Genomic DNA, 27,569 nt, shown 5'->3' with positions numbered 1-27,569 from the left:
GGGAGAAGGAGCTGCGGATGTTCTCCACTTTTTCCTCAAAGAAGATCGCAAAGTCTTCGGCAGAAAAAGATGAGGGAGGAGGGGGTGGGGGGGGAGTGAGGAGGGAGGACATGGTAGCATGCAGTTTGCGAAGATTCTTGGCAGAGGCCTCGATCCTATGGTGAAAGAAAGAAGCTTTGGCATTAGTAATGGTTTTGGAGAATGTTAACAAGAGGTTGTGATATGTGTCGATGTCAGCAGTGAGGCGTGATTTTCTATACTTCCTCTCAGCCGCTCTCAGGACCTGTCTTTGTTCTCTCACTGCATCCGTCAGCCATGGACTGGGTGGGGAACGGCGGGCAGGTTTCTCAACGAGGGGACAGAGCTTGTCAAAGGAGGTTGCAAGGGCTGAGAGGAGGGTGGAGGTTGCCATCTCTGTGGGGAGAGCAGAGAAGGTGTCACTCAAAGGTAGAGCGGATATTATGTCAGAGGAGAGGGTGGAGGGGGATAGGGAGGCCAGGTTACGTCTGAGTGAGACGGTTTGAGTTGGGCCCAGACCTTTCGGTTAAGCATGAGAGTTAGTGAGAAGGATATGAAGGAATGGTCAGATACATGTAGGGGAGTTACCGTGGTGTTAATGATGCTGGAGTTACGGGAAAATATGAGATCCTGCTTTGTGGGTGGGAGGCATGGCAGTGGGAGTCAGGTCAAATTGTTGTAGGAGGGAGACCACTGGGACCGACTGAGATGAGTCAGGCAGGTTGAAGTCGCCCAATAGAAGGAGCGGGGTACCATCTTCCGGTAAGGAGCTTAGAAGCATGTCCAGCTCATCTATGAAGTGATCGAGGGGACCTGGAGGGCGATAGAGTGTAACAATGGTGCGATTGAAAGGATTAGAGACAGATATTGCATGATATTCGAGGGAGGAGAGTGACAGTTCTGGGAGTTGTGTTAGGTTTGTAGCCCATGAAGGAGATGTCATGAGGCCAGTGCCTCCACCCCGTCTGGAGGGTCGAGGTGTGTGAGTGAAGTTATAGTTTGTAGATAATGCTGCAGGTGTTGATGAGTTATTGGGATTTATCCAGGTCTCAGTTAGAGCCAGGAGCTGCAGATTTAGACTATGGGCGTAGGCAGTAATGAATAGGGGTGGGACGATACATCGATCCAGATCGATACATCGATGTAATTATCAACAATCGAATCGGATCGATGCAATGTAATAAGATCGATTCATATCGATACTCTTATTTTGAAAATCCTGTGGCGAGTCTCATATCCGCCCAAGAACAACAGCAGTAGCTCCGTGTGTGTAGACGTTACAGCATAGCATTCTCCCTTTCTGTGTGTGTGTGTGCGCGCGTCTTTGGAAAGACCAGATGAGGTCAGAGGAGTTTGATGTTTAAATGTTATTTAAACATAAACAATATAATACATAATAAATGTAGGCCTATACATGATCATGCAACATCAACAAATTGTTGTAGGAACGGTTTGGGAGAGGGAGGTTGTGAGTTTTGAGTTCCAAAAAATGTAGCTTAAAGTTTAAAGCTCAATATATAAAAACGTGGCACTTTACAGTGAACAGGAGGTCTATTTGTATTAAAAACAATAGATTGATTTTCCTTTAAATGTCTGGAAGAGCTCAAAAATACAAATGTCAAATGATATTTTCATTACCTTTTTTTTGTTGATCTAAATGTTACTGATTGTGTTAAATGGGCATATGATATCATCTCATATCGATCGCAGGCACCTGAATCTAATCGTATCGTATTGTATCGTGAGAGACTTTGTGATATCGGCAAATATCGTATCGTTGTCCAAAGAATCGATATCGTATCGTATCATGATGAAACTGGTGATTCCCACCCCTAGTAATGAAGTCAGCTTTCTTGACTGGAATGACTGCTGATTGACAATTCCATAAGCCTCCCCATACTATGTTCTAATAAACCACTATGTGCTGCTCTCTATGTCATAATAAACCACTATGAGTGCTACTCTCTATGTCATAATAAACCACTCTGAGTGCTGCTCTCTATGTTTTAATAAACCACTATGGGTGCTGCTCTCTATGTTTTAATAAACCACTATGGGTGCTGCTCTCTATGTTCTAATAAACCACTATGGGTGCTGCTCTCTATGTCCTAATAAATCACTCTGAGTGCTGCTCTCCATGTCCACAAAGTCCATCCATCTTCTATCATGAATAGAGCAGATTAAAAAAGTAGCCTATATCCTGATAACATCAGCCTAGAATCTTGACGTGCTTACTTTTAGACACTTACGTCATTTTCAAACTGTCCAAGATTACACTAACAATGTAAGTGTCTGTTTGGGCGTGAATTCCCCTTGAATGGCTAATGACTAGAAGCCTAGACTAGAAGCCTTTACATAATAAGTACATAACATGTAGCTTTATAACCTAACATGTCTGCAGTTGGGACCCCCATGTTTGAAGATTGATTTAGTACAACATTTCTTAACTGTCTATGGGCTACTGTGGATGGGAGAAATTACAGTGGGGATCAAAATAGTCACATTCTCGCATTAGACCAACAATTAGTGAAGGAACAAAGGAACAAGGCCACAACCTCCACAAGGACCCCTCTGTGTCAACAGACCCCATCTTGAGAACCACTGAGCTAAAGCACAGCCCCTCTCAGCCAAGGAGACAAGGTTACTCTACCTAGTAAAACCTTTTTTTGGGTATCCTGATCCTCTGTCTGTCTCGTAATCTCCCCCCCCCCCCCCCCCTCTCTCTCTCTCTCTCTCTCTCTCTCTCTCTCTCTCTCTCTCTCTCTCTCTCTCTCTCTCTCTCTCTCTCTCTCTCTCTCTCTCTCTCTCTCCCCCCCTCTTTCTTTCTTTCTCTCTTGTGTGTGTTCCAGAACTGGCATAAAGGATGTTTCCACTGTGAGGTGTGCAAAATGACCTTGAACATGAAGAATTACAAAGGCTATGACAAGAAGCCTTACTGCAATGCGTGAGTTCTCTCTCTCTAATTTCTTATCACACACTCCTCTGTCGCTCCACACCCTCTCTTTCAGACTATCCGTCTTCCTCTCTGTCTCTCTGTCTCTCTCTCTCTGTCCATCTATCTTTTGTCTCTCTTTCTGTCCATCTCTCTCTCTGTCTCTCTCTCTCTCTGTCTCTCTCTTTCTGTCCATCTCTCTGTCACTCTCTGTCCATCTCACCCTGTGTGTCTCTCTGTCCATCTCTCTGTCCATTTCTCTGTCTCTCTCTCTGTGTCTCTATTATTACTTCCCCTCTCTCGCTTTTGTACATCACTCCCTTCCCTCGCTCTGTGAGCTGAGGCACCAACAGTGAGAGGGGTGGAGACTCCTGGGCCCAGGAGTTCAACACTTTTAATCCCTATCTGATTGAATCAGATGTGGATTTTGGGTAGTTGAAAACCAAAAAACAGGATTAGGATCATTCAATATAAATAAGATAGCAAAGTTTGAAATAATAAAAAAAGAATTGCCTTCATGGCAAATACATTTTATTAAAAAAAATTTGGTCACATTTGTGGTTGCCTATTTTGTTTTCAACCAAATGTTGATGACATAAATATTTATGGTCATAAAAGTATCACAACAAAGATTGTCAATCACAAATATAATTTAGATTAAAGAAAAAATATCTTCAACAAAAAAAAAGTCCATCATCTGTCATCAACTTCAGTAAACTGAAACCTCACTTAGAATTCAGCTCCTCAAAGCACGCCTGGATGATCAGCTGCCTTTGAATTAATGTTTTTTTGTTGTTACCCTAGTGGGAGTATTTTTAGCATCTGATGCTAAACTGATGTATGTACGGTATACAGTAATTATGTACAGTGAATCAGGTATAAATACACTAGGGCTGTCCCCGACTAAGGATTTGGATGGTCGACTATGATTGGCCAAAATTTGCCGTTAGTCGAATATTGGTTGAAAAAAAAAATATATTTTTAATCTTTTTATTTTTTAATTTATCATCCCATTTGGGCTGTGGGGGTGCTTAATGTCTGAAGGAGTCGACTGAAGGCTTCTTGTCCTCTGCAAAAGCATGCAATTGGTCCACTGATGTATACATCTTGATATTTGTCTAGTCTAGTGTGGTGAAAGATGGGTGAAATCCTCTTTCAGTGCCTCTGTGCCTGTTTTCGTAGGCAGAACGCCTCTGGTATGCGTGCCATTAGCGTTAGCCACGCTTCTAGGCCTCTTTTCTTTTGGAAAGAATGATCAAAAAATTTAAAATTGAAAAATATTATAAATATTCTTTATTTTAAATTTTTTTTATTCGAATAAGAGGTTGGCTAGTCGACTACGGCTCCTTTAGACCGATTAGTCGACTAATCGACTAATAGGGGTCAGCCCTAAAATACACTATGGTGGTGGTAAGCCATACTGGCCAGTGGTATAACTACAGTAGTAAGAGTGGTATGGGATATATACAGATATAGCTATATATACAGGTATGTATACAGGTATGTGAACAGGGATATGCAGATATATCCAACAGTTGTAGATAAATATATATATTTATATGGTATATAATATATAATATGCACTTGCATTTGCAGGCATTATGTGAGCATCTTGAAACAGTCTGAAGAGAGTATTTAGCCACTGGCTTCCTCTACATCACTGTTCTGAGCAAAGTGGCCACTACAGGCAGAAACACCAACATATAACCCCTCCTGCAGTGAGTTTGGCTAACGTTAGCAACGTAGTCACGTGACTCAGGGGTCTGGCTCAGGACCACTGCAGTATGAACTGCACTCTGCCACCTGCACCCCTCCAAAGGCCTTCGTCCGATAACATGTTGTTTGTTTGTATTGGCCATCATTACTGTTGTTACATGTCTCAACAGGCTTCACAGGCTCACATTGCGATGGAGCAACGCCTCAAACTCAGGGCGGGATCCACAAAGAATGGATTGCACGGTGCTAATTGCACCCTTACTTACAATTCATTATGAATTGAAAATGGGGGACCCTGATGTAAACAAGACGAAAGTCTTTCTCTGGTCTGCATCCCCTTAACACATTGGGTGCCACGCCCCTTCCGGGAAGTGCATAGGCCTTGCCGCCCATTAACCCCATGTAAGCGCTCACCTTGTTTGTAGAGCTAAACCTATATTTTATATTATAGCTATGGATCTAATAACGCCGTCGATTGTCAGTGGGTTTCTTCCGGTCAACGTGCAAGAAACAGATAATTTTTTCATCTATACATTTCCGTTTTATACCGTGGTGAATATGAGTATAGTTTGAGTGATTCTGAGGACATGTTTAGACGGAGAGAGTCTCAACAGAAACCGCAGAAGTCGTCTTGCGGTCTCACTTTGAATTTTACGTTTAGACTAGTGTTTTGGGAGGGAATTCTTCCGCTACACTGCCTCAGGTCGTTGAGACAACCAAGCATGCTGTGAAGACCCGCCCTCTGATTCGCAGACTGTGGGTGGGGGAATGTGATTGGACTAAAGCAGAGTCACACACAGACAGTGGCTCCAGTCACTAATAGTTGTGATAGCCGCTGGACTGATTCTTGTGTATTTAAAAGTACTGCCAATGTAGCCTTCAGGTGATCTCTGTGGATAGAATCAGACATTCTTGTTTGCTTTGTTTACGCTTCTAGGCTACTGGCGCATGCCTGTGACGTAAGCAGTACGCGACGAGATCCTTGAGAACCCTTTCGTCATAGTTTTATGCGGTTTGACTTAGGGCTGGGCGATAAAACGATAACGATAACTATCGCGATAAATTATTTCCTCGAAATAAACATGAAAAGTGGTCGCAAAGTTTCGATATATCGATTTTCCAAGCTTGGATATGAGCACACGCACTAACAACCAATCAGTGAAGGAGATGGCCGAGAGCGAAGGAGACCCGCGCTGCACCTCTGGGTAGAGAGGTAGGACTCAAGGCTGGCTAGGATAATTAGCTTGCACGGCGCTATTTTATATATTTACGTGCCGAGTATGTGTGTGGCGTGAATTCTGATGCCACGGTTATAGTAGTGTGTGGTATACGGTGGACGTCGTTGCAATGTATTGGGGCGGAACAGAGTATTTTAGGGATATTTAGTACATTGGAAATATGGCTGGCTAGGATAATTAGCTTGCACGGCGCAATTTTATAGTTTGGCTGGCTAGGATAATTAGCTTGCACGGCGCTATTTTATATATTTACGTGCCGAGTATGTGTGTGGCGTGAATTCTGATGCCACGGTTATAGTAGTGTGTGGTATACGGTGGACGTCGTTGCAATGTATTGGGGCGGAACAGAGTATTTTAGGGATATTTAGTACATTGTCATGGGATACACTGCTCGCTCTGGCTAACTGCTAACGTGCGCGGACTGATGACGACATCAACTCGAGACATTCGCAGCAGAAAAACAAGTCTATTAATAGCCCGTCCATCGGCGCCGGGCATAAGAAGTTAATTAAACTTGACAGACATTATATCGACAATAATTATCGATATCGAGTTATATGAAAATAATTTTATAATTTTATCACGATAAAGTTTTTGGCCATATCGCCCAGCCCTAGACTTTGACTGTTCAGATGATAGCGCAAAGATGTATCGTTTCTAGGATTTCCACCCAGGAAGGTGGTTTCACTTTTTTGCGGATTCTCCCCGAAAAAACACATGAAAAAAAAAAATAAAATCCGGATTCACCCGCGAGCATTTCCGTCTAAACATGGCCTGAGTAATCCCAGAAAAAGACGCGAAAACAGCGTTTTTGTGTAATTCAATAAACATGTTGCCATTCCTCGCTTGGATCAACAATCAATCTGAAATCAACGCTAGATTATCGGTATTATCTTTCATCATGCACGCATGAAAGGGGGGTTGGAGCGGGGTGCACCTCCGTGCCGTGATGTGACCAAAGCCACACACACACAGAGCGATCGCGGGCAAAAGAATATTGGATCAACGCAAGATTGGTAATATATAGTCCTTACCTTGTATCTGGTGTACTGCAAAAAGAATAATCCAATTATCTGATCGCCATTCCAAATACTGGTCGCGGTAGTCTGTCCCACGTTATCCAGCATTGCACATAGACGGGCGGGCGCAACTCGTCGAGGCAACCGTGGTGAGTCTTTAGAACCCGCCCCCACGCCGCAGCTCGGTAGAGAAAACAAACTACATTGTTTCAAATGGAGTGCAATACCGACCGCAAGGCGTTAGGCGGTGGTATTGATCGTCTGCGATCTCAGACACATTCAGTACAGCATGCCCAAGGTGCCTCGATGGATTATGAATGGAAATAGCGAATAAAAGGAAAACCGAGACAAAAATGTAGATCTACGTTTCCGGCACTCAACCGCTGGGCCACAGAAACGTTTGATTTTTAAGTGCTGGATCTGTACATGAACGGCAACCAAAGGGTTAACAATTGTGTGTATTGAGCCGTACTGTATTGTACCCATTCTGCAATCTGGGTCCTGCAATCTGCAATCAGCGTCCCCCATTTTCAATTCATAATGAATTGTAAGTAAGGGTGCAATTAGCACCGTGCAATCCATTCTTTGTGGATCCCGCCCTCAGAGATGATAAGGAAAAGAAACTCACACAAAATCGTAATTCATGATAAGCTGCAACAAATCTGTCTCTGCTACTGTACCTTGATATTAGCTGCTGTACCTTGATATGAGCTGCTGTACCTTGATATGAGCTGATGTACTGAGCTGCTGTATATGAGCTGCTGTACCTTGATATGAGCTGCTGTACCTTGATATGAGCTGCTGTACCTTGATATGAGCTGCTGTACCTTGATATGAGCTGCTGTACCTTGATATTATCTGCTGGTTTTGGATTTTTCTATAATAGTCTATTTTGACCGCTAAAATATATAGTATATATATATATATATTTTTTTTTAACAATATATTTATTGGGTTTTAGTTTGCAAATTACAACATGTATATCAGCAGAGCAGTATTCAGCAAACATTTTCACCCCGTTCTCCCTCCCCTAACCCCACCCCACAAGTTCAAGTTCAAGTTCAAGTTCTTTAATAGTTGTCATACAGAAGTACAGAATACTTTCATACAAAATGCTTCTTACTGTTACGCTCCAGAGACTGTGCTAGACAAGATAGTATCAAATAACATAATAACATAATATAGCATGAATTTAGAAGAAGAAAATGAGGTCACAGTGTTCGGTATAGACATATGTACAATGTTCTGAGTTACCATATAATATACAATACACAATACTATGCAGTGTACTAATGTACAGTACTATCTAGTGCAAAGCAGAAATGGGATGAGGTACAATTTTAGGTACAATTTACAGTAAGGTGTACGAGTTGTAGTGCAATCCTTCATCCATAAATATAAAGTGTGGGGAGTGGGTGCTACAGTGTGTTTGTTTAAAGTGGGTGTGTGCTATAAGTGTGTGGAGTGGGTGCTACAGTGTGTTTGTTTAAAGTGAGTGTGTGCGTGTGGATGTGTGTGCTATGTGCGTTTGGTGGTTGTTGTTGTGTAGTGTTCATTCATTGTTCGTTTAGCAGCCTGATGGCCTGGGGATAGAAGCTTCTTCTGAGTCTTTCTGTGCTCGCCTTGAGACTCCTGTATCGCTTGCCTGACGGCAGCAGTTCAAAGAGGCAGTTGTTCGGGTGACTGGAGTCTTTAATGATTCTCTTAGCCTTGCCCTTGCAACGCTTGTAGTAAATGTTCTGGAGGGTGGGGAGCCCCCCTCCAATTGTGCGTTCGGCTGAACGTGTCACTCTTTGTAGTCTGCTTTGGTCTTGTGCAGTGCTATTCCCAAACCAGGAGGTGATGTTGCCGGTCAAGATGCTCTCTATTGTACATCAGTAGAAGTTCTTAAGGATCTTCTGGCTGACTTGGAACTTCCTTAGGCGCCTGAGGAAGTAGAGGCGTTGTCGTGCCTTCTTCACAACACTGTTAATGTGTGTGGTCCATGTCAAGTCCTCGGATATGTAGGCTCCGAGGTACTTAAAGCTGTTGACTCTCTCAACCGGTGCCCCGTCGATGCTGAGGGGGCTGTAGTCCTTGACCCCCGACCTCCTGAAGTCCACAATCATCTCCTTTGTTTTGCTGACGTTCAGGGAGAGGCTGTTTTCCTGGCACCATCCCGCCAGGACCTTGACCTCTTCCAGGTAGGCCCTCTCGTCGTTGGCAGAGATCAGGCCCACCACCACTGTGTCGTCAGCAAATTTGACGATTGTATTGCTACTCCACTGAGCCACACAGTCGTGTGTGTACAGGGAGTAGAGGAGGGGACTCAGAACACAGCCCTGGGGGGCCCCTATGTTGAGGGTGATGGATGAGGAGGTGCAGTTGCCTGCTCTCACCACCTGGGGTCTGCCAGTCAGGAAGTCCAAGACCCACTGGCAGAGGTCATAGCCCAAGCCCAGGTCCCTGAGCTTGGCTATGAGTATGGAGGGGACTATGGTATTGAATGCCGAGCTGTAGTCGATGAATAGCATTCTCACATAGTTCCCCTGCCTCTTGTCCAGGTGTGATGCTGCTGTGTGCAGCACATGGGATATGGCGTCCTCCGTGGACCTGTTGGGGCGGTATGCAAATTGCAGGGGGTCCATGTTGATGGGGAGGGAGGAGCAGATGTAGCCCTTTACTAGCTTCTCGAAGCACTTCATGGCTATGGAGGTGAGAGCTACAGGGCGGTAGTCGTTGAGGCAAGCAGGCTTGGATTTTTTGGGTACAGGGATAATAGTGGACTTCTTCAGGCAGGTGGGGATGACAGCCTGTTCTAAGGACAGGTTAAATATGTCAGTGAATACTGGGGCCAGTTGGTCGGCACAGACTTTTAGGACGCGGCCGGGGATGCCGTCTGGACCTGCTGCCTTCCTGATATTCACTTTTTTAAAGGTCCGCCTCACCTCATGCTCTGTTACCCTGAACACTGCGCCTCCATCAGCAGCCGACCCCCCCCCCCCCATTGCCGAGGCTTGTGAGCTGGTGTTGTTATTACCAGCATCAAACCTCGCATAGAAGGTATTGAGGTCATTTGCTAAGGAGATGTCACTGTTCAGTTTGAGGGAGGCGCCTTTGTAGTCTGTCATCGTTTTTAGCCCCTGCCACATAGCTCTAGAGTCAGCTTGTTCAAACTGGAGTTCAATTTTATCCCTGTAGCGTCGTTTGGCCTCTGACACAGTCCTCCTTACGTTGTATCGCGCCACCTTGTGGTCATTCATGTTGCCTGCCTCTAGGCCGTCGTTGTATGCTTTGGTGCGCTCTCTCAGAGCTTCACGGACGGATTTGTCTACCCAGGGTTTTTGATTTGGGTAAACGTTCATTTTGGTAGTGGGGATTGTTTCTTTCACCCTAGTACAAACATAGTCCAGCACTGTCTCCGTGTAGGCATTAATGTTATCTGTGTCGCGGAACACATTCCAGTCTGTGTTGTGAAACACTGACCGGATCGTATCCTCTGACGTCACATCCCATTTCTGCACCTCTCGCGAGACTACGGGAGTACTTTTAATTTTCTGTCTGTACTTCGGTGTAAGAAAAATTGATGCGTGATCTGACTTACCGAAGCCACTATCAGAATGAGCCTTGTAGCCACCTTTAAATTGCGTGTAACAGTGATCTAGGATGTTACCGCCTCTGGTGTTGCAAGTCACATGCTGATAGAAGTCGGGCAATACCTTTCTCAGATTGGCGCTATTGAAATCTCCCAGAACTAAAATGGCGGCGTTAACATTCGCCTCTTGGATTCTATTTACCTCGTCGTGTAGTCTGGAGAGCGCAACCTTGTTGCTGGCTTCAGCTTGCGGTGGAATATACACTCCGACCAGGACGATCGCCGTTAACTCCCTCGGGAGGAAGAAAGGACGACACTTGATGGTTATATATTCCAGTTCTGGGGAGCAGTGGTTGGATAGTTCCTTCACATTAGTTGGGTCACTCCAATTTTTGTTCAACATGAAGGCAATACCTCCTCCACGTTGTTTACCGGATTCTGCTGTTCTATCCTTGCGGTGAATGAAGAAATGATCGGCCGGTAGGATGGCGTGGTCTGGGACTTCTGGCGCCAGCCACGTCTCGATGAAGCAGAGAACGTTACAGTCCCTAACGTCTCTCTGGAATTGAATCCTTGCTCGGATGTCGTCTAGTTTATTGTCTATTGATTGTACATTGGCTAGCAATATACTGGGTAGTGGTGTCCTGTGCCGCCTGGTTCTCAGCCTGTTACGGACTCCAGCTCTCTTTCCTCGCCGTCTGGGTCCTTTGTCCCTGGGGGCGAGATCCGGTCCTGATGTCCTCAAGATCTCAACGGGCCATTGTTGCGGTTCAGAGAGCTGATCCAGAGAGTAATCCAGTCGGTAAGTTTCCCGTAATCCAATGTCTATTAGTGACTGACGGTCATACACATTAATTGCACCTACTGTTGGTACAGACAAAACTCTTAACACAAAATAATAATTAACTTCAAAAACAGGTTCACATAGGAAGGATACAGATTTAAATAAAAAATAAACATAAATAAATAATAATACAACCAAAATGTTTTACACATTAAGTAAAGGGTGTTTCTTGTCGTTTTTACACAATGATAAGAGTTGTCCCACAGTACTCCCCCTAATCCCGTTCTTGTTGAAGCAAGTTCCCAACATTCGTATTATGCTTTAAGAAGTACACAAATGGTCCCCAGGCATTATCAAAAATGTTTTGTTTACGTCTAACAATATACACCATCTTTTCCATTGACATATTTGAAGCCATTTCTTTAATCCACATACCAATTCTTGGTCCATCAACATTTTTCCAATTAAGAGCTATTACACGTTTTGCTTGTAATATGCACATATCTATAAATCTAAACTCTTTGCGTTGTAGATGTGGGGTGGTAGGATATAAACCAAGAATAAAAAGCTTGGGATTCAATGGCAACTTCTTTGATAAGATTTGATCGATCAGATCAATAACATCTTGCCAGAAGGTTTTCACTTTCACACATTCCCATATGCAGTGGTACAGTGTCCCCCTTTCCTCACTACACTTAATACAAGTATCTGGAATATTATCATTAAACTTATGCAATTTAACAGGAGTTATATATGTACGCATCAGCCATTTATATTGTATACGTTTTAGGTTGCTACTGACTGTCTGACTCTGTGCCTCTTTACATGCCACGCTCCGTTCTTCTAAAGATATTTCCTCCTCTATGTCTTCGTTCCATTGATTCAGTTTTGATTCAGATGATTCATCTGAACCAGATACAAATAAGTCGTATAGCATTGAAATTATACCTTTACCATAACAGTGTCTAGTGACTGCTACCTCTAAGATGGAAATGTTCGGTATATCCAATGAATGGTTCTGAGATGATATAAAACTCCTTAGCTGAAGATATTTAAAAAAGTGATGTTTCGGAATATCATATTTTGTAGATATTTCCGCAAAGGACATGAATACTTCATCCTCCTCCCTGTATACGTCTTGCACTTTCCTTAACCCCTTTTCAGCCCATACTTTAAATCCACTATCGTTTTGCCCTGATTTAAAATTGGCATTGCCCCAAATAGGACTGAACCTGGATCGGGACGAATTTATATTCAAATATTTGAGTGCGTCAAACCACACATCTATCATGTTTAAAATAATGGGGTTGTCTGTATTTTTCTTCAGATATTTACGGTCTCCAGAATACAAATACAGGTGCAAGGGTAAGCTCGGTTTAACAGAGCAGGATTCTGAATGGATCCAAGCAGGGGGATTCTCCGATGAGAAGTAAAACATGATCGTCCGCAGTTGTGCTGCCCAGTAATACCATTGGATATTTGGGCATTTCAGGCCTCCTCGGTCATATGGTAGGTAAAGTAGAGATAGACGTAATCTGGGGCGTTTATTTTGCCATATAAAGTTGGTAAACAGTTTCTTGATTCTTGTGAACAAAGACGAGGGGGGGGGTAAAGGGATATTCTGGAATAGGTAGAGAAATTTAGGGAGTATATTCATTTTTAGAATATTAATCCTGCCGATAATTGAGATGGGTAGGGATGTCCAACGCTCTATTGAAGAAGTACTAGCTTCCAGAATTGGGTCATAGTTTATCTGAGAAATCTTATTCACCTCAGGGACAATTTTTATTCCCAAATACGTGAATGTATCTGTTGAGTTGAGAGTAGAAGCACAAACAAGCCCATCCTCCCTCTCTCTTTCATTGAGTAACATTATAGATGATTTGGAGTGATTCACTTTATAGCCAGATATTTTCCCAAATGTTTCAATAAGACTTAGGAGTGCTGGGATAGACCTGTGTAGATTTTTTAGCATTAATATTACATCATCGGCGAAGAGGGCTATCCTATGTTCTATATGACCTTCTCGAATCCCATGAATATCACTGTGCATCCTCACCGCTATAGCAAATGGTTCGATCGCAAGAATGAAAAGTAAGGGCGATAAAGGGCTCCCTTGTGGGCAACTTCTACTAATTTTAAAGGGTTTAGAGACCTTGCTATTCGTCAGAACTTCTGCCGTAAGCCCTGTACAAAGCAATCTAACCCATTTGACGAATGTGTCTCCAAAGCCAAATCGTGTTAACACCTCAAACAGATAAGGCCACTCGACACGGTCGAAGGCCTTCTCTGCATCCAGTGAGAGTAAGGCAGTGTCTGTCGCCCCCTTGTGGTTATATAAAATATTGAGCACACGTCGGACGTTATGAAAACCCTGTCTCCCTTGAATAAATCCATTCTGGTCTTCCCCCACCACCCTAGGTAGAAGGACCTCCAGTCTTCTTGCAATAATTTTACTAATAATCTTGGTATCCGAATTTTGGAGGCTGATTGGACGCATATTTTCACATTTTGTATTAGGTTTCCCTGGTTTTGGAAGTAAAGTGATTAGGGCTCCTCTCATAGATGTGGGGAGAAGACCATTCTCGAAGGATTCCTGAAACATCTCCAAGAGGGGTGATATTAATTTAGTTTGGAATTTCTTATAAATATCTATGGGGATGCCATCTGGGCCTGCTGCTTTTCCAGCCTGCATACAGCCGATTGCATCAGCAATTTCAACGCCAGTTATATTTTGATCTAAAGCCCTACTCTCCTCCTTTGAAATTTTGGGAATATCTAGGTCGTCTAAGAATTGTGTTTGCATGTCCAGGTTAGGAGAACATTCAGAGCTGTATAATTTCCCATAGAAGACTCTAAAAGCCTCATTAATCTCTGTTGGGTCCACTATAGTTCTACCATTTGGGGCTTCAATACAATTGATGGATCTTTCTGCTTGTTGTTGTTTAATGCGCCAGGCGAGAAGTTTTCCAGGCTTTTCCCCCTGATCATAGTAGGACTGTTTGAGTCTTATTAGGTCGGCAGCGGCTTTGTTAGCTGCTAATTCATTGTACTGTGATCTAAGCAGTAGTAGTTTTGAATGAGCATCTGTAGTCGTATGTTTGTTATGATAAATTTCCGTTTCCATTTTTTTTATATCCTGATCTAATTTCTCCATTTCAAGTCTTGTAGCCTTTTTCTTTGAGCTAGTGAAAGAGATTATTTGTCCCCTAATAAAAGCCTTGAAAGCCTCCCACCTTATGCCAGCAGAGGTCTGGGACTTGTTGCATTCAAAATACAGGTCAATCTGTTTCTCCAAAAAGTCTATAAATGTGTGATCCGTGAGCCATCCTGGTTGAAAACGCCATCTTGGTGGGTCATTCACTAGGTTAGTATCTTCATAGTTCAAGGATACCGCTGCGTGGTCCGAAAGAACTATACTGCTATACTGACATTCACCTACTTTGGAGGCAAGCAGTGCTGAGACTAAAAAGTAGTCTATGCGTGAGTGTGTTTTATGAGTGCTGGAATAGCAGGAATACTGCACTGCATTTGGATTGCCATGCCTCCAAATATCCAACAAGTTTAATTCCTTCATAAAATGATGTATTGTCTTTCTCGACTTATTGTGAGTGCCTTCTAGACCAGTTGACCTGTCCTTTGAAGGGTCCAACGTACAATTAAAGTCACCAGCTATTATGTATTGTCCAGGAAGAGTTGAGGCTGTCAAAAATAAATTATCATAGAATTTAGGGTCCTCTTCATTGGGACCATAAACATTTATCAGCGTTAACGTTTCAGACAGTAACCTACCCTGGACCATAATATATCTACCTGCAGTGTCCCTTACTACATTATGTACCTGTAATGGGACAGACTTATGAATTAGTATCATAACCCCCCTGGCATGAGTGGTGTAGGGGGCAGATAACACTTGGCCCTGCCACCTTTTTGCTACTTTAGGAACATCTTCATTCAAAAGATGCGTTTCTTGTAAAAAAACAATTTTTGATTTCAAATATTTTAACCTGCTCATTACCCTTTTCACCTTTGTAATTTTGTTCAAGCCCCTACAATTCCACGAAGTAAATTTCACCTTGCAGTTCTCTGACATTAGTTAATTAATATATATATATCCCTTATGAAAAGGTACACAGACAGCCACACCCATATGAGAGAAGAAAAAATAATAAAACACATCAGGAAAAAACACCCACCCCCCACCCCCTACTAACCTGATGCCCATGCATCTCCCCTCACCCCTCATTTCACTACTGGCCAAACGAGTTTCTCTAACTTGTCTTCCCCCTAAGCTCAAACTAGCTTTCATTTTTTCTAAATACTAATCACAAATAACATATCTAGTGTTGTCTTGAACTGCGCAATGCTTGCAACTTGTAGGTATAGTATCCATTAGGTCAGGGGCTTACTTTAAACGCCAAACACTATTATTACAAATCTGAAACACTTTTAGTACAAACCTGGAACGCGCGCACGCAGGCTGGGAGACGAGGAAAATGTAAAAAGTTAAATGTTTGTAGCCTGCCCCAGAATCTGCAATGCGTTGTAGGAAAAGTCTAAACCAGTGCTGATTTTGTCCATTGAACTAGACTCAGTCCTGTCCGAATAAGAATACAAATAAAAATCAGAGGAAAACTAAACAGTCATAGTCCAACCACGCCTCATTTCGTGGAAATGGCTATTTTTATAACGTCATTTATATATTCACTTATAAGAATACAGTAGGCTCAGTATGACTGTTACTTTCCTTTCGGAGCCTTCCAACGCCGGGACCGTCTCAATAAATCAAATGCTTCGGATAAACTTTTCCACCTCCGCCGGTGTTTGAAAGGTGCGGGCTCTCTCGTTGTGAGTTACCAGCAGCCGGTCTGGAAAGATGATTCGGTGCGTGTGGATCCCCCGGTCTCTTAGCTTCTTCCGCACCTCGTCGTATCCGCGCTGCCTCTTGTGCACACCTGCAGAGAGGTCTATGTGAAGAGGAACCGGCTCGTTATTATAAAGGACCCGTCCCTTGGTCCTAGCCGCCCTCAGTACTCTCTCTCTGTCCTTGAAGTTCATGAACTTCATGATTAGGGTCCTTGGGCGTTGAGAGTCAAGTGGCGCACCGATTCTATGAGCACGCTCCAATACTAAGCCCCCTGGTTCAATATTCAGAGCCTCCGGTAACCATTTCTCCAAAAATGCAGTTGCATCCTGGCCCTCTGCCTTTTCCGGTAGCCCCACCAACCTGACGTTATTTCTTCGACTCCTGCATTCCAAGTCCTCCACTTTGTCGAGAAGGTTTTTAACGGTGTTCTCCAGAGTGCCAACCTTCGGTATCAGCTTATTAACGTTGTCCTCCGCGTCAGAAATCCGTTGTTCAGTCTGCTCTATGCGGCTTATGCAATCTTGTATCTGTTTCTTTATTTCCGTAATTGTTATTTGCATTTTGTCGAATTTCTTATACAGTCCAGTTTTCATAGTCAGTATGGCTTTCATGATATCTTGGTTGTCTGGACTCAACTTTTCATCATCAGATTCGTCGACGTCCTCGTGTGCGTTAGCCATCTTATTTTCACCCGACTTGGTGGCCTCCTCCTCCACCTCAGACTGTTCAGCTTTCTTTCTATCCTTCTTTGCTTTTTCTTTAGCGTTTTTTCCTGACATTTAGATTCCGGATATTCTTATACTTATACTGCGCGACTTTGAGTGATATTTTGATTAGTTTTGTAGGATTAAATTACATGCTAGCAGCTGAGCCTAAAATGTGTGACCTCCTAGTTACTCGTCATGCCCGGAAGTCGCATATATAGTATATATAGTATAAAATATATAAAATATAATAAACATTTTTAAAATAAATAATAATTACTCATTTTAAGTATGTTTGTGTTTAAAATGCACAATAACGTGTAATATATCAAATATAAATCATTGTTTGTGCGTCCTATTCATCCCCCCTCTCTCTTCTCGGGTGCTAGAAATCATTCACGCGTCCCGAATCATTCACGTCCACCAGGAAATCCTATATGCTCGGCTAATAATTGTGTTGTCGTCGGAAATTGATAATAATCACAAGATACTGTACATTCAGACAGTGTTGGATCTAACTAAATGGATGTATATGGACACGTTTATGGAAAGTTCAAGCCCGGACCACAAAGCTTCTCGAAGGGTTAATCGCGACAACGCGACGGCTCGACGGCAATTCGTATGTGACGTGTGTTCTACCAGCAGCAACAAAACAAGTGACAATATACTGTTCTGTAGTTACTGAAACTGATTGAATATGGCACCGCCCCACCTAGAATAATTTTCACCAGCCACCACTGGCTGCTGTACTGAGCTGCTGTACCTTGATATGAGCTGCTGTACCTTGATATGAGCTGCTGTACCTTGATATGAACTGCTGTACTGAGCTACTGTACCTTGATATGAGCTGTACCCTGATATGAGCTGCTGTACCTTGATATGAGCTGCTGTACCTTGATATAAGCTGCTGTACCTTGATATGAGCTGCTGTACCTCGATATGAACTGCTGTACTGAGCTACTGTACCTTGATATGAGCTGTACCTTGATATGAGCTGCTGTACCTTGATATGAGCTGCTGTACCTTGATATGAGCTGCTGTACCTTGATATAAGCTGCTGTACCTTGATATGAGCTGCTGTACCTCGATATGAGCTGCTGTACCTTGATATGAGCTGCTGTACCTTGATATGAGTTGCTGTACCTTGATATGAGCTGCTGTACCTTGATATGAACTGCTGTACTGAGCTACTGTACCTTGATATGAGCTGTACCTTGATATGAGCTGCTGTACCTTGATATGAGCTGCTGTACCTTGATATGAGCTGCTGTACCTTGATATAAGCTGCTGTACCTCGATATGAGCTGCTGTACCTTGATATGAGCTGCTGTACCTCGATATGAACTGCTGTACCTTGATATGAGCTGCTGTACCTTGATATAAGCTGCTGTACCTCGATATGAGCTGCTGTACCTTGATATGAGCTGCTGTACCTCGATATGAACTGCTGTACCTCGATATGAACTGCTGTACCTCGATATGAGCTGCTGTACCTTGATATGAGCTGCTGTACCTTGATATGAGCTGCTGTACCTCGATATCAGCTGCTGTACCTTGATATGAGCTGCTGTACCTTGATATGAGCTGCTGTACCTTGATATGAGCTGCTGTAGGCCTACCTTGATATAAGCTACTGTACCTTGATATGAGCTGCTGTACCTTGATATGAGCTGTACCTTGATATGAGCTGCTGTACCTTGATATGAGCTGCTGTCCTGAGCTACTGTACCTTGATATGAGCTGTACCTTGATATGAGCTGTACCTTGATATGAGCTGCTGTACCTTGATATGATGAGCTGCTGTACTGAGCTGCTGTACCTTGATATGAGCTGTACCTTGATATGAGCTGCTGTACCTTGATATGAGCTGCTGTACTGAGCTACTGTACCTTGATATGAGCTGTACCTTGATATGAGCTGTACCTTGATATGAGCTGCTGTACCTTGTTATGATGAGCTGCTGTACTGAGTTGCTGTACCTTGATATGAGCTGCTGTACTGAGCTACTGTACCTTGATATGAGCTGTACCTTGATATAAGCTGCTGTACCTTGATATGAGCTGCTGTACTGAGCTGCTGTACCTTGATATGAGCTGTACCTTGATATAAGCTGCTGTACCTTGATATGAGCTGCTGTACTGAGCTGCTGTACCTTGACATAAGCTTCCACCTGAGAACTGGAGCTATTTATGTAATCATCAAGTGGCAAAGTTGATACTTTTTTTATTATAGCGCCACCATCTGGCAGATTGGTGTGATGTTTGTTGTGATGCATTGGCACATTAATCTATCATTGGGCAAATTAAATGTGTCTCACTCTGTGTGCCACCTCTTCTACATCGTAGACCAAACATGTATATCACATTTGGTAGACGAACGAAATAGTCACAAGGAACAAGTCACTTCTTGTTTACACAATTTGATTGTTTGTGGCAGTAATATGGGTTGGCCTTAGCCTCGCAAGTCAGAGGAATGATTTCACAACGCAAGATTGGTCTGGCCTCCCACTCATTCAAAGTGATTTCGGTCAGGGCCACGGAATCAATCAGAACCAAGACTGTGACGTGATGATGGCACTGTGCGCCGCTTACTAGCATCTTCATTGTTACCGTGGCAACTATTCTAACTAACTATGTGACAAATAAAACTCTTGAATCTTGAATCTCTATTCATTTAACCCAGCTGGCTGGTAGTCAAATCACCGCATTGGTTGTTTTATGGCTTGAGATGTAACTACAGTCATCATTGTGTTTGTGTAATTCATTAAATGTATTTAATTGAAAAGATATCACTACTACAGTATGTAGCCTACTTGCTGAAGATATAAAACCATAACTGTAACTCAACCATGATAACTTGCTACAAAGCTGGTATATAGGCTACATTGTAGGGATGGGCATTTTTAAGAAGAATCCAGATCGATTGATCGCATGCTATACTCGAGTGATCATGTATACTCGAAAAGGGAAAAAAAACTAAAAAGAAAACTTAATTTTACTTAACTTACTTAATTTTGTTCATTTACGTATATGTTTAAGGAAACCAACAAACAGTTATAATCTTACACATACATGTGAAACAAATATGTAAAAAAAAAATCTGTATTGTCGTGGTGAAAGGGTTAACCCTTTGGTAGTGTGGTAGTGAAAGGGTTAAAGTAATTGAAAGGATAGCTTAGACCTGTGGTGTAGGAGCAAATTAATTAGATGGCCGATATAAGATATGGGGAGGGGGGCTTCTGGGTAGTGTAGAGGTAAAAGCACTTGCATACCACCGCAGATTTCCGGGTTCAATTCCCAGTAGCGGTACCTCCGGCTTGGTCAGACTGGCATTTGCAATTGGCATTTTTTGCAGGTGGGAAGCCGGTCCTGGTCGTTGCAACAGTAACTCCCACTGGTCGGTCGGGGCGCTTGTTCAGGAGGCAGGGGATCTGGGAGATAGCATGAACCTCAGTGTGTGTTAAACTCTCCCAGTGAAACTCCTAGCTGTCAGGTGAAAAGAAGCCACTGGCGACTACAATTGGCAGTTTTCTGGGTTGGAAATCTCCTGCACCTCAAAACACTTTTATTTGGCTAGCTCATAACGCCGGGACCGTGATTATGTTCCTTTACGCACTGTGGACAGGTAAGATGTAGCTATGTATTAATAGCTAAGGCCACAAGGTTTGGCAAAATATTGAAAGCTCATTCATTCAGGACCTGTTTGTCGTACAGTCGCAAAATCTGCTGTGAACATTCATGACCCCTAGAGGAAGACCTATTGATTTGGTGACCCCATGACCTTTCCTCTATTATTGCCATCGGGCCAAAATAAGAAAATGTTGATAGAGCTGATTGGTGGAGGTAACAGAGCTGATTGGTGGAGGTAACAGTGCTGATTGGTGGAGGTAACAGAGCTGATTGGTGGAGGTAACAGAGCTGATTGGTGGAGGTAACAGAGCTGATTGGTGGAGGTAACAGCTGATTGGTGGAGGTAACAGAGCTGATTGGTGGAGGTAACAGAGCTGATTGGTGGAGGTAACAGCTGATTGGTGGAGGTAACAGAGCTGATTGGTGGAGGTAACAGACAGTGCTGATTGGTGGAGGTAACAGCTGATTGGTGGATGTAACAGAGCTGATTGGTGAGGTAACAGAGCTGATTGGTGGAGGTAACAGAGCTGATTGGTGGAGGGAACAGAGCTGAAGTGACTTGCCATCATGCTGAGTGTTCATTGGTTAAAGCTGAAGTGACTTGCCATCATGCTGAGCGTTCATTGGTTAAAGCTGAAGTGACTTGCCATCATTTTGAAACTGTTGGGAAAATGTTACCTGTCGGTTCCTTTCTTCTATAAATTAATAAAAATATATATATTTTCAATGCTGCACATTCAATATGATCTCATAATAAACTAAGTACAGAGTAAAGAACTATCCTAAATGGATCCATTTCACACACTCTGTGTTGGACTTTGACTTTGTGCTGAGAGTGTGTGAAAAGAGCCCTTTGCTCTTTGAAGGCTGTTTTCTCAGAACACTCAGAACTTAAACCATAATGTTTAATACGCCATTGCTTTAATGCATACATTATACCTTATTTTAAAGCTGTGATCCTGTACTTTCATATGGTGGGGGGGAAACTAAAATGAAAAAATTCGCAAATTGCCCCTATAGCAGGGCTATTCAACTAAATTGTTCAGGGGGCCACATTGTCAGAAACCCAAGGGGCCAGGGGCCGGACTGCCACGGCGCGTCCCCGTGCTATGAATATATGTACACTTGACACAACACGCAACCACATTTTCACAACTTTTATTTAACTACATTGCAAAAGTAGTATACTTTTCAAAAAAAGTGCTTCATTTATGTGCCACATCTGCAACATCTCCTGCATAAAGTGCTTCATTTATGACTGCAACATCTCCTCTTCAACATTTCAATATAAAAATAAAATAAAAAACAAACAAGTGCATGATGTGCATCTGAACATTCTAACATCAACACTTGAACAAAAAAACACATTTATAGTGCTGCTGAGCTTATGAAAAAGTGCTTCATGTCTGTGCAACAACAGCAAATCACAGCATCTTATTAGCACTTATTGTCCACTCTTAACTCTCAAACATCAGGGGGGTGGGGGGCAGACAGGCCTAGCCTACATACACACATCTAATGAGAGCGATTGCACTTCTTTAACTGGGCAATGGCAGAGAAAGAGGGTTCATAGGAAGTGAGGGCTACCCGCAAACAGTGATGCAAATGCTCATTTGTCAAGGAGGCACGTTGCTTGTTTTAATGGCATTCATGTGAGAGAAACTGGATTCACAGGTGTATGTTGAGCCAAACATTGTTAGCACAGATATTGCCAGCGTTTTTAATTTGGGGAATGTCTTGACATGAATACACTTTATCCAAAATGTTGTGGTGGATTCATTCTCAAGTGCCTGCTTCAGAGCAGATGATGCTTGCATGTCAATTATTTCAAGTTGCAGGATACCTTCATCAATGTGAAGTGATGCAAGGAACTCTTGTCCTTTTGTGGAAATAGCAGCTACATTGGCAAATGGGTTGCTCACAAAATGCATCAATTCTCTGGACATGTCAAGTTTTCCCTCAATTTATCAATGAAATCTGTCATTAATTGAGTGACTTTTGGCTCAATTGTGCGTGTTAACATTGACATGAAAAGAAAAAAGTAATTTTTTTTTTTTATATATATATTCTTTTTATTATCATGTAATCTTTGGCGGGCCGGTCAGAATCATCCCGCGGGCCGGATCTGGCCCGCGGGCCGCCAGTTGAATAGCCCTGCCCTATAGTATGTGCCTGGACACATATAACAACGCATGTATATAAGTACTGCATATTCATCTGGAAGTTCTGTTTCACAGACTAGAGTATTGTTTCATTCAGTATAATTTCATTCAGTATCATTTCATTCAGAATCATTTCATTCAGAATAATTTCATTCAGTATAATTTCATTCAGTAGCGTCTCAGTTCAGTTCAGTTCAGTTATTTTTTATTTTGGGTTTTGGACACATAACAATGGTCATTCCATAAATCGCCAACGTTTTACCAGCTGCTATTGTAGCATTGTCCAATTGTCCGAAAAGGGCTAGGGAGAAGCACTAGGCTTGTCGGGCCCTACCCCTGAAGACTTACGTTATTTTTTTATTAATCTTTTTACATTTACATACATAGTACATACATAGTACATACATATAGTACACATTACAGTACATATAGTATACATTACAGTATAGTATACCTGCAGTATATAATAGTATATATAATAGTATATAGTATATAATAGTGTATACAACACATATACTGTATAATGTAATATGAGATATATATTACATGATATATACAATATAATATAATACCATAATATAATAGTATATAGTGTAAATATAGTTTAATATAATATACAAATTAATTATAATATGATTATATAATGTAATATAATATAACGTATAATACAGTATCATATGTATTTTTTTATTAATTAAATGCAATTAAAGCTCTTCTCCTTCTTCCCTTCTGTACCTATCGAAAATAGATATTTTTTTGTCTAGATTTGAATTGATTTATGTTTTCACAATATTTTAGTTCATCCTCTAGCCCAGAAGTTGGCAATAGGCGGCCCGCGGGCCGAAATGGGCCCGCCAGCAATAATTTCTGGCCTGTCAGTTTATTTTGAGAATATGATATTTATTTTACGCGCAGGAAATATTCACTCGTGACGCCAGAGTGTCTTTGTGAAGCTGTATCTATCTATCTATTCATCATATCTATGTCTGTCACTATAGCCAATTGAAATGCTAGAAATGGTCACGTGGACTGGGAGAACCAATGGAATAGTCCCACCGGGCCGCGTGTATATTTTCCCTAACGCACTTTCACTTCCGCATTTGGGATGTGATCATGCGAGAGACTAACGTTAGCAAAAACAAAACAAACGTCTTTGGATAGCTTCTTTGCAACGGGGAAATACCAACTGAGGAGCCAGAAGAGGAGCCTACGACCTCCAAGACACATAAAGCTTCTTTTAATAAACAGGAGTCATACTTAAAATACGGGTTTATCGCAACAGGTGACTCTCGCGTGTTGACATGGCAACACGAGGCGACTGTGTTCAAGTTGGCACAAGATAAAGTAGTTGCATTCAACGCGAGTGGACATTTGACATGTTTCAAACATTAGCAGGGATTTTGGAGGACCGAAACAGAAACAATAATAAGTCCAGGGCAGGGCTGCATTATGGTGAGTTGTGTTTTAATAATAATAATACATTCGATTTATAATACACCCGCCGCGGTGCTGCAAATCAAATGCCCACCCTACTGATCTGTTCATGTGTTATAATAATAATATATTCGATTTATAATGTGAGCACCTGCATTAAAATCAAATGACTGATCTGTTTATGTGTTATGCACCCGAGAGGCACTTTATAATAGAAAAAAGACAGCGCAAACATACAGTATATGTCGCTTACAGTTTATTATGCCACCTATGCAGCTCGTTTATTTTGACAGAGTTAAAACATTTTCACTATCATTATATTAAATTAGCCATTGTTTTTGGTCCTGGCCCGCCATTCGATCGCTTGGGGAAAAATTGGCCCGTGAGCAAACCTAATTGCCGACCCCTGCTCTAGCCCATTCCACAGGGTAAGAGGAGATACACATTATTTTCAGGTTTGTTTTCATCACAGGTTTTCTGTAGTTCAATGGTCCTCTGAGGTTGTATCCCCCCTCTTTATTCAGAAAATGTGCTTCTTACATTTACCGGTAATTGATTATTTAGTGCTTTGTACATAACTTGCAGAGTTTTAAAGTTTACCATATCAATGCACTTCAAAATATGTGATTGTAGAAATAGTTTGTGTGTGGTCCCAATATCCTGCATTGTTTATTATAATAATAATAATAACTTTATTTGTATAGCACTTTTGATACAGAGGTTGCAGTTCAAAGTGCTTCACAACAGTAAAAAATACAGGCATAAGCGAGCATAAAAAGATAGACAGGTAGAATCACAGTGTTTCACATTAGGATCTAGCATCCCAATAGGCTCTCCGCTTACAGTTTTCAGTAACACAAATAGTAAAAATAGTTTAAAATTATTCAGTTTAAAAACAGTCAAAAAATTATAAAATAGAACGGACATAAAAAATACAGGCATGAGCGAGCATAGCAAGATATGGCAAATCACAGTGTTTCACATTAGGATCTAGCAAATAATAAAAATAGTTTAAAATGATTCAGTTTAAAAATAGTCATCAGTAAGAAGTAAAAAGTGCAATAACCGACACATGAATTTGATAGGCAGTGTATAAGAGTAGGCAGGGTAAGAATAGTGCAGGTAAATACAAGTTGTGTCAGGATATCCCTGATGTTTCCTCTTGCCACTAGGTGGTAGCAGATATCTATCAGTGAAATGCCTGAGCAAAGAGATTTTAAGCTGTCTTTTAAAGATGTCTAGCGAGTTGGCTTCCCTGATGTTTTGAGGTAGTTTGTTCCATAGTTTTGGGGCATAGTTGATAAAGGCTGCATTACCGATCCTCTTTTGACTGCTTCTGGGAGCCTCTAGTAGTCCAGCAGCTGATGATCGCAGTGTTCTTGCTGGTGTGTAATTTATTAGAGTGTTGGCGATGTAGCTAGGTCCCTGTCCATTTAGAGCTTTGTATGTAAGGAGAAGGACCTTAAAGTCAATTCTAAATGTTACAGGAAGCCAGTGTAAAGCAGCTAAGACTGGACTAATGTGCTCTCTCCTTTTGGTTCTAGTTAGCAGTCGGGCTGCAGAGTTTTGGATTAGCTGAAGCTAGGGCTGGGCGATATGGCCTAAATATGATATCACGATATTTTCTGACCTTTCGGCGATACACGATACACATCACGATGTTTTTCTTTTTTTCCCCAAACAATTCATTATGAGGCTTACCAAGACAGTATTTGAGTTTGCAAGCTAACATTAAAGACTAAATAAAATACCCATGCATTTAGCATTTTTATATTATATATTAGATTTAGATTATTGGATTATTAGATTATATATTGCATATATTTAGCAATGAGATATTATATGATTTAGATATGAAATATGATTAATTGAAAATGGGGGACCCTGATGTAAACAAGACGAAAGACTTTCTCTGGTCTGCATCCCCTTAACAATTGTATGTATTGAGCTGTACTGTACCCATTCTGCAATATGTTAATAAAGTTTTAAATCAATCAATCAATCAATAAATAGCATTTTAGCATTTTTATGAAACTACTGTATATTTGTATGTCTCTAAATGTTTTGATTAATTGAGGACCCTTATGTAAAAAAGCCGAAAGACTTTTTCTGGTCTTCATCCCCCAGTCCACTGTTGTTGTATTGAGCTGTACTGTATTGTACCCATTCTGCAATCGTTAATAACGTTTGCATTCATTCGATCATTCAGCCGGCAACAGCATAATTTTGATTGACAGTCGAGTCTGCCAATTACGTCACACCGATTGAACCCGCCCTGCTGTTCTTAGCACCAATCGGCAAGCTCTATGCGTTTTTTACTTCCGCAATTGATTTTGACGAGAGCTGAGCTCAGCTCAACGACAACAACAGCTCCCTGCGGCAGACGAGTGATTACCAGCGCACCGCAGCATGACTAAACAAGCCATAATGATTTTATTGCAACGAATGTTATAATAAAAGCCTTTCCATACATCTGTCTGATTGAAAACTTTATTAACAGACCGCAGAATGGGCATGCACAACTCCGCACGGGCTGAGATATGAACAGTAACGCTTGCTATCTATGTCGTCATCGGACGTTGCTATGTTTGGGTAAATACGCTAATGTTATTGAACGTGTAACTAACTATATAACGTTAATGCCACAAAACGAATGCCTTTGTTAATAATAATTAGTAACTTTGATGCAGTAGTGTGTGTGGGGGCGGCGTTGTTCAAAAGTTTGAACGGGTGTGGACCAGATTGACGCGACACAATCCTCTTGGGCAAAACATCACGATATCCACAATACGTTAAAAAAGTGTATCGTTAATGAACTGTACCCGATATTTATATAATATCGTCATATCGCCCAGCCCTAGCTGAAGCCTCTCTGTGGTTTTCTTAGGGAGACCTGTGAAAAGTGCATTACAGTAGTCTAACCGGCTAGATATGAATGCATGAATTAGCTTCTCAGCATCGTTCTGATTAATAAATGGTCGTACTTTTGCTCTATTTCTGAGATGGAAGAACGATGTTTTCGTCACTTTGCTAATATGAGAATTGAAGTTCAGTTCTGAATCTATGATAACCCCAAGACTAGTGACCTCAGATTTGATCCAAGGGGTTAGTCCCCCCAGGTTCTTTATTAATGTTTCTTTTTTAGTTTTGGAGCCGATAATTAGAATTTCAGTTTTGTTCTCGTTTAGTTTCAGGAAGTTCTTACTCATCCATTTATTTATTGCCAGTAAGCAGTCTGTAATGGAGCTAATCGCTGTATCATTTGGTTCAGCAGATATGTACAGTTGTGTATCATCCGCATAGCTATGGAAATCTACATTATGTTGATGATGATATCACCCAGCGGTAACATGTAAAGGGAGAAGAGTAAAGGACCTAAGCAACTCCCTTGTGCAACTCCATAGTTGTTGTCGTATATATCAAACATGTGATCTCCTAGTTTAACATAGAATTTCCTCCCTCTGATGTATGTTTTAAACCAGCCCAGCACAT

At 41.8% G+C, this 27,569-nt stretch overlaps 1 protein-coding gene across 1 annotated transcript in view; it reads left to right on the top strand.

Moving 5' to 3' along the window:
* LOC311235153 (LIM zinc-binding domain-containing Nebulette-like) overlaps positions 1 to 27,569 on the top strand; it is a 489,983-nt gene that overhangs the window by 3,059 nt on the left and 459,355 nt on the right. The window contains exon 2 of the mRNA XM_084322511.1: positions 2,868 to 2,962. Coding sequence (XP_084178637.1) covers positions 2,868 to 2,962 — 95 coding nt within the window. The remainder of the gene's footprint in view (positions 1 to 2,867; positions 2,963 to 27,569) is intronic.

The sequence above is a fragment of the Notolepis coatsorum genome (assembly GCF_963971535.1).
Source record: "Notolepis coatsorum genome assembly, chromosome: 10".
In the NCBI taxonomy this organism is placed as follows: domain Eukaryota; kingdom Metazoa; phylum Chordata; class Actinopteri; order Aulopiformes; family Paralepididae; genus Notolepis; species Notolepis coatsorum.
This window is presented reverse-complemented; position numbering and strand designations above follow the sequence as displayed.